Source organism: Lepisosteus platostomus, chromosome 4 (assembly GCF_059453375.1).
Source record: "Lepisosteus platostomus isolate fLepPlt1 chromosome 4, fLepPlt1.hap1, whole genome shotgun sequence".
NCBI classification, from domain to species: Eukaryota; Metazoa; Chordata; class Actinopteri; order Semionotiformes; family Lepisosteidae; genus Lepisosteus; species Lepisosteus platostomus.
The window spans coordinates 52,732,125-52,746,971 of record NC_142614.1 but is presented as its reverse complement, the minus strand read 5'-3'; the positions used below and the strand labels follow the sequence as shown (position 1 = coordinate 52,746,971).

The following is a 14,847-nucleotide window of genomic DNA, read 5'->3' as shown; positions in this document are numbered from 1 at the left end:
AATACTGAATTTTAACTTTGCTTCAAACTGTCCATACCAAGTAACCCTAGCAGCCTCTTTGGAAAACCCAAGTCGCAGTATGTTTTTTTCAAAACGTTGCCAAATGTTTTTACGTACCTTGATCTCCTGATTTGTGTCTTTTTTTTCCCTTCTCTAGTGTCTGCATCCTTGTTATTTCATCATGCTATATGGCTTATAAAATAATGACTTTGGAACAGCGGTTAACCTCACTGGGTTCCATGGCAGAATATCGGCAAAATGAGTGAGTTGTTTTTTATTCTATTTTTACTCCTGATTTCAATAACATCCTTTTTTGCATTAATGTTTGACAGTCTTAAGCAGGAAGTGTAGTGCTAGGTAGGTGTTCAAGTTGAGAGTTTACATCTCATCCGAAGGACAGCACCCGTTTACAGTACAGTGTCCCCATCACTATACTGGGGCATTATACTGGGCCACCCACTGGTGGCCCCACTAACACCTCTTCCAGCAGCAACCTAATTTTTCCCAGGAAGTCTCCCATCCAGGTACTGACCACGCTCACACCCGGTGAGCTTCAGTGGGCTGCCGGTTTTGAGTTACAGAGTGATATGGCTGCTGGCTATGAAATGAAAGCAAGGCAGTTTTGTGTATTGTTTGCTGTGACCCTTAATAAACAAATTCATCAATAATCATGATAATGAATGAATACATCATTAACCTAGTCTTGTACGGAAGTATATAACCATGATGAGTACTGTACAAATACAAGATTTAGTGTAAATCAACTTACAGTGGATGTATTTTTCATGTTCTATATGTAATTGAAAGAAGCTTGTAACTGGCTATTTTCTATTGAAGATAGAAATACCAAGGCTAATGATTATTGCAAAAGAGGTAGTTTCTGTGTACTGTTCCAGAGAACTTTCTCTAAGGAAATAAGGAAATCATTTTGAATAATGTGCTAATCTTCAGATCTTTCTTCATGTGTCTGTTTTAGAAATTTGGTGCAGCACAGTGCAAGAGTGCAGGCGGAAGTTAATGCTGAAATGTATGGAGAGTTATCTTCAAATCTGTTAAAGCTAGAAAAGGTATGTTTGCCTAAAGTGTCTTGTAGATCTCTTTTGTGTTAAGTAATGGAAACTATTTCTTATCATTCCATCAAAGGAGGATGTACATTTGGCTGTTTGCAGCTCAACATTAATGTGAGACGGCAAACCGTGACAGTGCTGAAACAAGATTACCGGATTGTTTTCTTGATCAAACATTTATAGTTATTCTACAACAGCCGTAAGGCAATATGCCTGGCAGTGAGTTGTGCGATCTGTTGACACTTCAGAAACCCAGGATTTTGTACTTGCTTAAAAACTCAGTCAAATCCAGCTGGTTTTTTTTTTGTGAGATAATTACTTGAATGCTCATCTCTTTTTCCATTCTAAATGTGAAATTCCTTAACTTCTGACCTGGCTAACCTACATCTAAGTCCGGCATTCCAGTAAGGCAGATCTGAAACTAACACTGCACATAAAACATAAAGGAATAATATAAGGATAATCCAAGTCAAGTGTCTGAGTAGTTAAGGTCCTACTGTTTTTCTTGCAAAAACAATTTTTCTTGCAAAAAAACAAAATGAGAACTTGTTAAAAACCTTTATTTCATTGACTGTTAATTCATATTATTTGCAACAACAATAGAATAACATCATAAATAAAAAGCATGATTTCAGCAGCATGCGTAGTCACCAGGTTGTTTTCTTTATATGTGCTATGTGCTTCATAACGAAAGTTGTTTTCTGATTGATGTGAATGCTGTTCCTTTTGTTCATACTTAACTACTTACGTTTCTGAACACTTGGAAAGGCCAGTTCTTTATTAATGTGGAAATCCCCAAACTGCTTCCTACTTCATACTACTTCATAAACGATTAGATTCTGTTCGTGACTGTCACATGTTTGATTCACCCCCCCACCCCACCACTGCTGAGATTGAATTTACTGGTTATCTGGTGAGCTCATATGGCCAGCCAATTTGCAATACGTTCAAGCTCTGGAGGGTTGCATCACTGTAACAGACTTGTACTAAATGAGCCCTGGAACAGCTACACTTGGAACAGTTTATGTAGTCATCATTATTGATATTGTTATAGGTTTTGGATCAAACCTTATTTGTGTGTGTTATTTCATTAACTTTATGTAGTACTTGGCATCAGGCACAAAGACGGTGAAAAATCTACATTGAATGCTATTAAAAAATATGCATTTTCTTCTTTGGATTTTGTTTTTGAGAGGATTAACATAACATAAATTATATCTATTATATAGTTTTTAAAACGAAGTATTGGTGATAGATAAATAAAACTTCAGAATTATTGCTGTTGATGTGATTGGTTTTTATTTCATTTTGACCTACAAAACATCAGATATTCAGTGTATAATTTATAAAATGCCATAACAGTCCCTCAATCAAAATTTTACAGCAATACAATGGCAAATTGCTTAGTTGTCTGACAAGGTTTTGTAAGGTTGTTTGGATTAAATATTGTGAATTTGAGTGGCTTAGTCAATACATATAGGTTGAAGGTGAAGTTCCCAATATGATATCTCAGATTGTGCTTCTACCAAAAGAGTGCACAGAGACAGAAGAAGAATTTAGCAGACAAATGCAATATTTTATGGTAAGTTTGAGAGCTGCTATAATTTTGGATCATTTTTGCCCCTATTTTTTATGTGCTAAAGCTGGAGTCCTGCATTTAGAACATTTTTTGTTCCGTTTTTCATAAGAAATTTTTCCCCTTTTCCTTTCAGATTCAGAAGAATTTACAAAGACTGTTAGAGGAGACGGAGTGAAAGATATGATTTGTTCTTCCTGATGTTGGTATATTGCTGCTTGCTTGCCTCTGGGGCCACAATGTGTACATGCACTCTCTGCTGGACAGAATCTTTGAACTGAAAGCACCAGGTGGCCTTAATTCTGTGGAATGTAAAATTGTGCAATAAGATTGTTTTGAAACTTACCTTTCAAGACTAAAATACACTGCATTTCAATTAGTCTGTTCAAACTGTGGATCATGAATGGTCCTTTTTGTCCAAATACTATTAATGTTTGTAGTGCTGACAAAAGTAAAACTGTGTAACACTCCAAATACAGTGAATCAGTATCAACTTTTGCCTTAAGAATGCATGTGCTGGTTTCATGCCCTTGGGGTTCCCTTTTTGTAAAGTACAGATACAATCCTTGCTTTGTCAAATAAGAAGAAAAAAATTCTAGCTTTGCAAATCAGTATAAAGATATTTATTTGGTTACAAGTGCATTAAAGGTTATGCTTTGTGACCTTAAGGCCTTTTGTTTTTTTAACCAAATTTCATTTCAGCTAACCTAAAAGAGACATCAAAAACAATTGTAAAGCAAATAAATAGACACATTCTATTTATATAAACTGTAATTATGGAAATCTTAACCATTTCTGTGAAATGTTTGAAATTTGGAAATAAAAAGCATTATTGCCTGGGTTTCCGTGTTTGATACGTATGTAAATTGAAAATGTTTCAATGTAATGACAAAGGTGCAGTCGGGGACAACGTAAGCATTCATATTCCAGTTTTCCCTGCAGCAGACAGATTTATGGTTTGTATTGGATAAAGAGGTTAAAAAATGGATGGAAAATATGAAAGGGGCAATTATGCTTGCCACACACATTTAGTACATTCTGAAAATAGCAGTAGTATAAGTTTCGAGTACATCTGTAATGAGCTACAATTATTTGACTTGTTCTGGTCTCCTAAGAAATCGAAATTACGAATCTTGTGAGATCCGTGATCGTACAAGTGGTATACAGTGCCATTTAAGTTGTGCTTAATTGCTTAAGACGGGTGCTGAGGATCAGTTTGACAATTACGTATTAGCCTGAGCAAACATCTTCAATGGAAAGAGAGAATGAAAATGCCAGCAATGACTTCCCATGGCACAGCTACAGTATGAGAAAATAATGTTGATGTTATTGAGGGGAATTGAGTGAGGATCCCAGATTCCATAATATTTTAAATTCTTAGCATGTAAATCGCTATGAAGGCGTTTTTTCCTGAAGTTTCGTTTATAGTTGTTTGTACATAAGCTCTTACAAAATTTAGTGTTATTGCCTATTCAGTAATTGCTCAGCATGTTTGAATGGATTCTGACCTTTGTCATTCTTCCTTCAATTATATATATAAAGTGTGCTGCAAAAAAGATCGGATTCCCTGTTCCCTGTGGGACCACACCTTCATTTGTCATGTAAATAACATAATTATGTAAGTAGCACATCTTTGTAATAGATATATAACAAATAACATTGTTCATTTTTCTATATTGATATTCCTTCTAATTGCGGTAGTTCGGAGGCTATTTCAAACAAAATACAATCAGTGCAAATAAGCAGTATGCCTTTGAAAGTAATTAATGATTCACGGTCTGATAAATTATTGATTAGTGTAACAAAGTACTCCATGAAATAAAGATGTTTCTCCTGTACACTTGTTATCGTGATTAGATATGAGGGCAGTCATAGTTATAAGCGTTCATCGGAGCCTTCCCAGAGATGTACAGCATCATAGAACAATTCGTATTAAACTCTCAAATGGCTTATTTATTTTAATGCCCGGCACCTTTCATAAACAGCTGGGTTGTCCCTGAGGTGACCCAGCTGCCTGGGAAATGAGGTAATGGTGTGGAAATCAAATCCCACATTGACTACAATAATGAAGGATTCCAGTGCATTTTTTCATTTGTTTCAAATATTAAATTAAGGAACAAGAAATTTAAATTGATTGTAAAAGTGAATGGCCCATTTCACAAATGTGTAACTCAAGTTTAGTGAAATAAAAGCTCCATTTATTAAAATGATTCTATTAGAAATAAAGCTTATCTGTACAGGAGTAAACCTTGACCATGAGATTAACAATAGTGGAAAGATGTACAGTATTACTATGTATTAACCCTGAAGATATGAAAACATATTTTGGGTTATGAAGTACATTTTTCCTTATCACAACAACAGTAATCATGACCCTATACACATACTGTATGGTACACTGTTAGTGCGCATCATCTTACCATTCGGTTCTTGCAGGAGCTCGGGTTCTCAACTATCAGGCCCATAATTATCTCTTCTTTTTAAACAACACTTCTTGTAGCTTTAGAAGGCTTTATTTAGCCATCATCTTTGCAGAATGAATAAATCTCAAATGCTACATGTTGAGGCCTTCATTAACTTCGAACTATGCCTTTTCCGTGCTTTGCTGTAGCCTGGGGATTTATGATCAACATTACCTCAGTCCACCAGTGTAACAGCCTAATTGTGCTGCCAGATCACAGAAGCTAGTGTTTCTGCAGACAGCACTGCACAGCCAGGACCTTGTAAATTCTGTCTCTTCTAATGACGGCACATTATGTTGAATGTTATATACACATTTTTTCAAAATTAAGATTTTCATCAAAATATGAATCTTCATACTGGACACATTTATGGCTAAAAGAAGATAACAGCAAAACTGCAAAAAAAACTGTTTCCAGAAGTATACAGCCTTGCTGTGGCAAACCTTAATTAATTCAAGAGCACACGATTATGTAAGTTAATTACAATGAATGTCCACTGTGTGTAGTGGTGTAATAGTGGTTTGGAAAGGAACAAGTAATAGGTTTATTCCATGCTGAAAAGAGAAAAAAAAACATTTTGGCTGTGATGCCTTCTTCGGGTGTAATAAGATTCCCTAGCTTTCTTACACCCGAAGAATGCTCCATAGCCAAAACATTGTGTTTTCTTCTCTTTTCAGCATGGAATAAACCTATTACTAGTTCCTTTGCCGCCAACGTGTGCTGACGTAGCTACTCACCTGAACTATAATAGTAGTTTGTATGATTTCTCCTGTACCACCGTATAGGGTCTGAGTGGCATAAGTCTCCTAAAGTAAAGCAGCACAAATTCTAGTTGTAGCAGTGGGGTTGGACAGGGAGACAACTAAGCGGGGGCAGGGAAAGAAACCACAAGAACAATGCAAAAAACGGGACTAATATTTAGACAGCAGAATGTTTAATAAACTAATGTTAAGATGATTAACCATCACAAAACAATACTTAATCAAGTAAACAGTAATCAAAACTAACATTTCATGTAGTAATACCACAAGTAGGAACCGACGTCTTAAGCCAAAGCTTGCTGTCCTCAAATCACTCAGTCCAGTTTCACTTTCTGTCAAATTGCAATAGCAATAACTAAAACATAAACTAATTTATATCCAACAGGTGACTGACTTAGAAACACACTATATATCATAAGTGACAGTACAAGCTATTTATACTGTATATCACGTGGATTTTGCACATATAGGAGGTAAGTAGGTCCTAGATAAGGAACTGTTATGAAAATGACAAAAGAGGTAGGATATTGTTTGTTCTCATCTTATTTGAGCTAGTAATATATTAGGACTTTCTCTTTTATATTGAATCATTTAGCTGTATTTAAAAATAAAAATACAATTGATTAGTTACAGTATATAGCACTAAGGTTATTGCTTATTTTCATTTGTTCAATTACCTTAAAAAATAATACATTTTCAATTTTTTAAGACCTGATAAAATACTGATAAACATTTGAAACTTTATTCATTTGCCAAACGGAGTAATGGCAAAACATTTTGAATTTTTTTTTAAATCTCAGAATGCTTTGAATCAGAGAATAGTGGTAAAGAATTTTCTCTCAGAGAAAATATAACATACATCTCCAAATGTTTGGAAATCCCCAATATAGGATTAAACTGACCAATTCAGCAGCCTTTGGCAAGGTTCAAATTGGTAACTCATCACTTCTAGTTAACTCCCAAAATATAACCTTATTTTCTCCCAGTGCAGTGATTAAGCCAAAAAAAAAAACTTAATGAATCTTTACAGGTTTGAAATATTTATTTATATCCTATTGTCAGTAAAATAATAAGTGTAAAAAGTAATCAGTATTGTAGATTCCCAAAATCCAGGTGGCCGATTTTGATTTTTTTTTTTTGCTCTTTTGAAAGAATGTGATGGAGAAATTGAGACTTTAATCTACTATATTCTGCAGGCTAAACAGTATATTTGCATAATATTTTAACAACTGTTGGAAACAGTTCATCTGCATGACGTAAAAGCTCTACTTATTTTGAACTTTATCTCTATATTAATGGGTAGATATTTCTATCCATTATCAAAAAGAAATAGGATTCCTCAACCTTGCAGTGCTTTTCCTATGTGGAAAAGAGATATAATCTGCAGAAGACAGAAAGATACCTACACTGAAGTTTATCCACTATGCTTTGAAAATATGGAGACAGAAGATAAAATCAAATATGATTGCAATCTGTGGAAAAGGCTCAAGGTTACAAAAAGGCAGAATTCAGATACAATGTTTAAAAGTCTGGCATGACGACATCAAGAAAAGAAAAGTTTTTCCAATTACAAATTAAACATTTTTTCTAATCAAACAGGACATGTATTCTCATTTGTGAAAATAGGGATTCAGTGATTAGATTTCTTTAACATTTTTGCTACACATTTTGAGCAATTTAAATTCTCATTAATTTCAAGTAACACATATATTATCTGAAGCTACTCAGGATTACTAACTCACATTAAGTAACAATTTTGATATGCAATGATCCATTATATTAAGTCTCCTAAAATATTTAATGGTGTAAAAGCACAGAGCTAAATGAATAATCAGAGATTGGCTGTATCAATTCATTTGTGAAGTACCGTGTAAAATAGATGAGTACATCAAACCATTACATCTTGATTCTGCATTTTACCAGAGTGCACTTTTCATAAAATGGATCAACAGTGTCACCCTAAGGATAAGTTTAAAATAGACACTTCATTTAATTAAATTCTAATACAAGGTAACTTCTGAATTAAAAATATTTGAAATAAAGCCTGTGGTCACACAACGACATCTCCACAAGGGTAGGTAAATATTAATTGAATTCTTTTATATACACTGCTCTATGCTTTTTTATACTATATATATGTGGTTATGTTACAAGAAGATTGCATGATATTTCTTCCAAAGGTTATATGGTATTTTTATCTTTAAATTGACTCATAGACTTGCCTTTTAATCCTCAAATGCATTTGAAACCTGTAGATTATGCCTTTGTTGTAAAAAAAAATTGACACATAGTGCACTCTGAACTACTTGGACAGTGAACTCTAAACAGTGCGTTTCCCTATGACTTCTATTCATTTCTCATGAAAAAATATTGCTGACAAGTACAATGAGTATTTCATTTTTATTAAAGTCAATTCAGTTCTGCCCTCTTGGGTCAAATAAACCTTTAGTTTCAAAACTTTATTTTGAAAGAGCAAATGTATCACGAGGTACAATATTTGTAGTTGGGTAATTAGGCTCTCATGAAAGAGCTGAGTACATCCTATCAACCCAACTTGCTAAGATTTCAGTGTTTGATATCTGTAGTTGAAAGTGAGAATGAAATTTTCCTGTAGGCAAAGAATAGTTTTGAAACAAAAAATCAATAAAAACCACAGTACAGACACTGGATATTGTGTATCAAAATGAGTATTTTGGAATATGCCAAAGAATCAAAAATAGAATATTTACATTAGAACTTGAAATGCATGTGAACAACAATTTTTTAAAAAAATTAGCTTTTTAATTATAACAATTAAAAATCATATCTAGCCTTTATATACAGAAATGTTTTTATGCCAAAGGATCCAAAAAACTTCAGATATGTGAGATATGTATTTAAGTACATCCAAATCATCTGTCACTGAATGTATACAATTGTGACGTACTGTAGAACCTACTGTGTTAGGTAATAGAAGCCTCAGTGTGACTGATCAGACAGAAAAGTGAACAATTCACCCATTGAATTAAAGGATACCTTAAAGTAGGCTAGGTTTTGCAAACCCAATCTGGAAATGAACCGCAGATTAACATTTCATGCAAAGAATGGTATCTCACAGAACCTGGAAATCCACGTCTCCATATTGGGGCATTAGATTTGAGATTTCCTTAAACACTACTTACAGCAGCAAACTGGTTTTCCTTAGAGAGAGATCTCCCATCCCAGTATTGTCCTTGATGGTAATGCTGCTATCAGAAATATGTTTATTATGAATTGCATTTAATGTCTTCTAGAAAGGCATTATGTCATTATGGGGTGAATAAAACTATGTGCTACTGGTCTCTTGTCAGTAGAGGGACTACAGTTTTGTGACAGATTATTAGAAGCTTTTCACTCTATTATATAGAGTGGCTCTCATTACAACTAAAAAGGGTTTGGACCATTGAGAATCAAGCCCTGTTCTATTGACATTCAGAAGATATTCCCCCATGGTAAGAATATAAAGAAAACTGACTATATTCCATTTCTTCAGTGATACATGCTACAGTTCCAAACAGAGATTAATTTAATGTGACAGATAATATTTTATGGTGATATAATGAACTCCCAAAGCAGTGAGCTAATCATAGCTTTACAATTGATGAAGTATTCAAGAACATTTTCACCATACCTTTACTGTTCTCTTGTCATTTACATTGACAAATTAGCAAGGGTGAAAACCAAGGTCCTAGCGCCAAAACTGCAACAATTCTGCCATTTCATATAGTATATGAAATACCATATGTTCTGGAATGTTCCAGAGTCTTGACTTGAATCTTTCCATTATCTAACCACTTCATCCAATTCAGAGCCTGTCCCAGCACACAATTGGTACTTAGCAGGATACTCCATTGATGGTGCGCTAGTCCATTTCAGGGCACACACACACTAATTTTGTGAGGAGTCAATTATTCAAGTATGTTTTTGGACCATGGCAGGAAAAGAAACACCTGAAGGAAACCCATGTGAACACAGGGAGAACATAAAAACTAAGTGCTGGAAGGCAGCAAAGCTGACCACTGTGCCACCACACTATCCTGACTCCAGTAAAAATGTATTCAAAATTAATTGTGCCTTGACAAAAATGGATCTCCAAACAATGTTCATCATATTTTCTGAAGCCTATGAGAAGATGAGACTTAATCTTAACATCCAGAAATCGAAAGGGCTTTATCAGCCAACTACAAATACAACACTTTACTATGGGTGTCTGAATGCAGTGCAGTTTCCATACCTTGAAAACTATTTTTCACTAAAACATAATACTGATGAAGAAATACTTCATCACTTGAAATCTAAAAATGCACCCTGGGCACCCTGCTACTTTGCAGCATGAGGCTGAAACATGGACAATGTTCATATAGATATGTATATATCTAACAAATGATATTTGCATAAGATTCAAATATCTGACTGGCCAGTCAGTGTATGTATCCTGTATTGATCTTTTTATGCACCTAAGAATTAATGGAAGAGAATCATCCTCATTTGAGAGTCAGTGAATGAATTATTCATTTAAATTGTAGAGCATACACATTATCCATGAGCCTTATAAAAACTACAGTATGTGCTTTAGGTGTTTAATGTGTTTATCTATTATCTAGTCTTTTTAGCATTGAACAATTGAACAGGCTGCTGTGATTCATTCACTAAATCTCAAGCAATGTGAGCATTTTTGGATGAAATGAAGCAAACTAGAAGTGTTAAATTAAAAACAATATCCACTATGTAATAACATTATAAATCAGTTTTAGGGGAAATAAGATTTACAAATCTCAACATGAGCATGATTCCTGTGAACTGAGGAGGGTCCACTAAATGATATTGCTTTGCCTTATTTTGTCTGGCATTGGTTATTTCTGTAAGGCATATTTTACTCAATGTACTATGCCAATTATGGATTACCTAGAGTGTTTTGTTGTTGTTCAAGCTGTGTTCTCAATTACTTCATTGAACACTTAATTGGAGTAATAATAATTTTCAGAATTAGACATTTTTAATTAAACAGCTGGAGATGGGTTATGGATTCAATTTAAGCCTTAGCTTGAATTTTGTGTGGCACTGCTGCTTCTCTGTGTTGTCTGTAAAGGATGACCCCTGATGGCTGGATGAACACACAGCACATGTAGAAACAGTAGGCTGATTTAAAAATCACCACTGAATCTCATACACTTTAATAAACCTGCCATGTTACAGCTGTATAATAGCCACTGAATAGGTGGTACATTTTAATTAGACCCTGATCGTAATAGTGCAGTTTCATGGTGATTATTAATGAAATGCTAATGAACACACACTGCTCTTGAAAACAGTCTGTAATTAAGTGTGTGGAAATGTTTTGTCACTTAGAGATCATGAATCTTTGGAAACCATCAGTTGAACACACCTCTCATTTGATTGACAGTGGCTAAAACGGTGTACAGTAGATGCCAGTTCATTGTCAAAAGAAAGATCAGCTAGCATATGGAATCAAAGTTGAACATACTAGTGTATTTTATTGAAATGTAAACAAAAAAGTTCATGCATTCGTTTTTATACCATCAGTCTTTATAAAGAAGGATTATTCTTGGTTGCTGAACCTGAACACATGGTTATATACATTTACAACAAACAAGTCATGTGGGGGGGCACAGTTTTTAGCACTGCTGCCTTGCAGCTCTGAGGCCCTGGGTTCAGTTCAGGACCTGGGGATGGATTATGCATGGATTATGGAGGAAGTGGTTAGAAAAGTCTGGTGAAATACAATACGAAGTGTGACTGATGCCTTAATCCAATACAACTTCCATTTACAAATATAGTAATTATGTAATTTGCAGAGCTAGTACAGGGTAGAACGTAAATATAGCAGATCAATTTGAGATTAAAAGGGGAAGACTCCGTGTGAGCAACCACAGCAAATACCAAGAAGGAAAACAATGTACTAAACTTGAACACTGAGTAAAAGAAGATGCTTGTTTGATTTTCTACAGTGGGCCTTGCCAGGTAGAACACTGCTGGCTGTAAGCATTTCTAGGTTGCAATATGGAGAAAAAGATCATAGAATCTATAAACGTATGAATAATATATACAGGTATCTAGTTCTACCAGAAGGGGCCATGGGAGGCAAGTGGGTGCTCACAGGAGATTGCAAGGAGACTGCAGAACCTCACAAGGGAAGGATGACTGTTCTGCAGTCTCAAAGTCGTGCAGAATACAGACAGATCTTATAGGTTTCATGACAAGGTTAAGCAACGTTTTTTAAAAGTATGTGAAGGAAAATTACCAACACTCCCAGAAGTATAAAAGCATGGTTTGTTCACAGCGGCCTCGATTCAGTTGTGATGAGAGCTTTACTCTTGCAGAACCTTTCTGTTAGCAGCTTCACAAAAGACGTTAAACTAAGACATTAGCAAAACACAGCGTGCACACTGAGAATAACAATTTCTACACTTCAAAATACAGAGCATGTGTAATGTTTCTGGTGAGGGGAAGGTAGAGCCGGGAACAAAAGGAGGAAAAGAGAAGGACAAGAGGGGTCACAGGGAAAGATAAGGTACTGTATTTGGAAGGAGTGCAAGGCAGTAAGCAAGGATGATACTTGACTTCAAATGAATCAAATACACATAGAGAGTGTGTATCCCTAAGGTTGTAAAGTCAATCCTTAATTGGTTAAATTCAAATTACCTCCGATAAATCAAAACCTACCATCAAGTGGTATGTTTTAAGTATTTTTAATTAGCTGGATAGCTTGAAATCATCTGGTAATGAAGAGTCTTCCAATAATACCATACCTAAATTTGAGACTGTTGTGCATGGATTTGTATTTAAACATTGTTTTTATGTTCATATTACTATAGTCACCTAAATGCTTTAGATCTGAAGTTTTTAGTCAACTCAAAAAAACAAACATTTGGAGCTATTTTTTTATGGCATACAACCACATTAAACTCCAACTTAAATAATAAAGATGTCTTACCACTACACAATTATTCCACAATTGTTCTATAAGCATCGTGGCATTAACAATAATTTCCCATTTACTGTATATAAACTTAAGTCAATCATTCGTATTTAAGAATCTTAATTTGACTCTCAGACTTCTATCTCTTTGGTCACCTTTTTTACCTCCTACATATGATCAAATTCTCTTTCCTTTGTCTTATCCACCTCATTGCCTCATTTTCTCGCTCCCCCACTTCTTTATTTTTACTTTTCAACATGTAATAAACCTCTTCTTGTTCCTTTGCAGTTCTCATCCTGATGTAATTGCCCACTCCAACAATTTCCCAGTATCAATAGCTGTATGACTAAACGTGAAAGAAACTCTTAGAAGATAGGCATCTCCTTCTGACATCCACCTGCCATTTGTTTTTATTTTTCTTTCATGATACCTTGTTTGAATTTCACAGAGCTGCTCAAATTGAAATCTAAGATCTATAAGATACTAATTTACTTTGCTTCACAATTCTATTTTTCTTTTGCATTAAAGAAGGCCCATAGAACTCTTGAAGTATCAAATGATACATGAAGCAATCCTATCAGTTTAATCTCTTGGCAAGGGAAATTCAATTATGCAGTATAAATTAAATGGCAATTTCCATTAAGACCTTTTTTGTATAATTAAAGATCTCATCTGGGTCTTTTGAATAAGAGGCTTAAGAATATTGTAAATGACTAATTCTCCTTTGTCAATCACATTAGAATTTTGCACTGACACAATCTGACATGCTATGCCGAATTACTAACGTTGTATTTTGCTGAGATGGTGTGATTGGTCTCAGTGATTGAGCAATGAGATGATAATTTACTAGATCCTACATGGGAGCCTTGATGAGCAGTTGTTTGACATTAACAATGAATTGCATTTAATGAAAGAGATTCTATAAGGTACTTTTCATCATCAACATTAGACAGTTTACAAAGAACTGCTGTAGTGGCTGACCGATTCTAGATTTAAATATTTCAATAAAGATGCAGTTACATCGCCAGCAGCCATATGACCCTGCAACTCACCGCTGGCAGCCCACTGAAGCTAAGCAGGTGTGAGCCTGGTCAGTACCTGGATGTGAGACCTGCTGGGAAAAACTAAGGTTGCTGCTGAAAGCGGTGTTAGTGGGGCCAGCAGGGGGAGCTCACCCTGCGGTCTGTGTGGGTCCTAACGCCCCAGTATAGTGACAGGAACACTATTCTGTAAATAGGCGCCGTCCTTCGGATGAGACGTAAAACTGAGGTCCTGACTCTCTGTGGTCATAAAAAATCCCAGGGCGTTTCTCGTGTAGGGGTGTAACCCCGGCGTCCTGGCCAAATTTCCCATTGGCCCTTACCAATCATGGCCTCCTAATAATCCCCATCTATGAACTGGCTTCATTACTCTGCTCTCCTCCCCACTGGTGCACTATGGCTGCTGTTGCATCATCCAGGTGGATGCTGCACATTGGTGGTGGTGGAGGGGAGTCCCCATTACCTGTAAAGCGCTTTGAGTGGAGTGTCCAGAAAAGCGCTACATAAGTGTAAGCAATTATTATTTATTTGGGAAATGAACTGTAAATTCATTTAACAGTAAAAGGTTTTATATCTTTAATTACAATCCGATATGAAAACATCGCAATGTTATAAAAGTTCCCATTTCTTAAAGGGGAACTACAATTCTATTTTTATATTTCAGGGTTAGAAAGAATCAGAATTTAAGAGTATATTTCAAATCACAATAAAAGTCAAATGTACAGAGTAACTTGTAAATCCACCGATTTACATTTAAAATAGATTAATTTCCAAGTACGCACAGCACCATGTTCTGCGATTCAGAACAGGGCAGAAAAATATCTGGTAATATATTACATTGTAAATAAGCAGGCTTCTGTGGATCAAATACAGAAGCAATCAAAAACATTTAAAAATGAATACATTCCCTGCTATGGTGATCTATGCAAAATTCACTCAGCCGGTGGTAAAAGGTTCATGTCTTCTACCAAGATGCCCATGTT

At 35.2% G+C, this 14,847-nt stretch overlaps 1 protein-coding gene across 2 annotated transcripts in view; it reads left to right on the top strand.

The window, feature by feature from the left end:
• gramd2b (GRAM domain containing 2B) overlaps positions 1-3,484 on the top strand; it is a 34,183-nt gene extending 30,699 nt beyond the window's left edge. For both annotated transcript variants that reach the window (XM_088629854.1, XM_088629855.1), the window contains exons 12-14: positions 158-262; positions 977-1,067; positions 2,780-3,484. In XM_088629854.1, the coding sequence (XP_088485980.1) occupies positions 158-262; positions 977-1,067; positions 2,780-2,821 (238 nt within the window). In that variant the 3' untranslated portion in view covers positions 2,822-3,484. The remainder of the gene's footprint in view (positions 1-157; positions 263-976; positions 1,068-2,779) is intronic.
• The last annotated feature ends 11,363 nt before the right edge of the window (positions 3,485-14,847 follow it).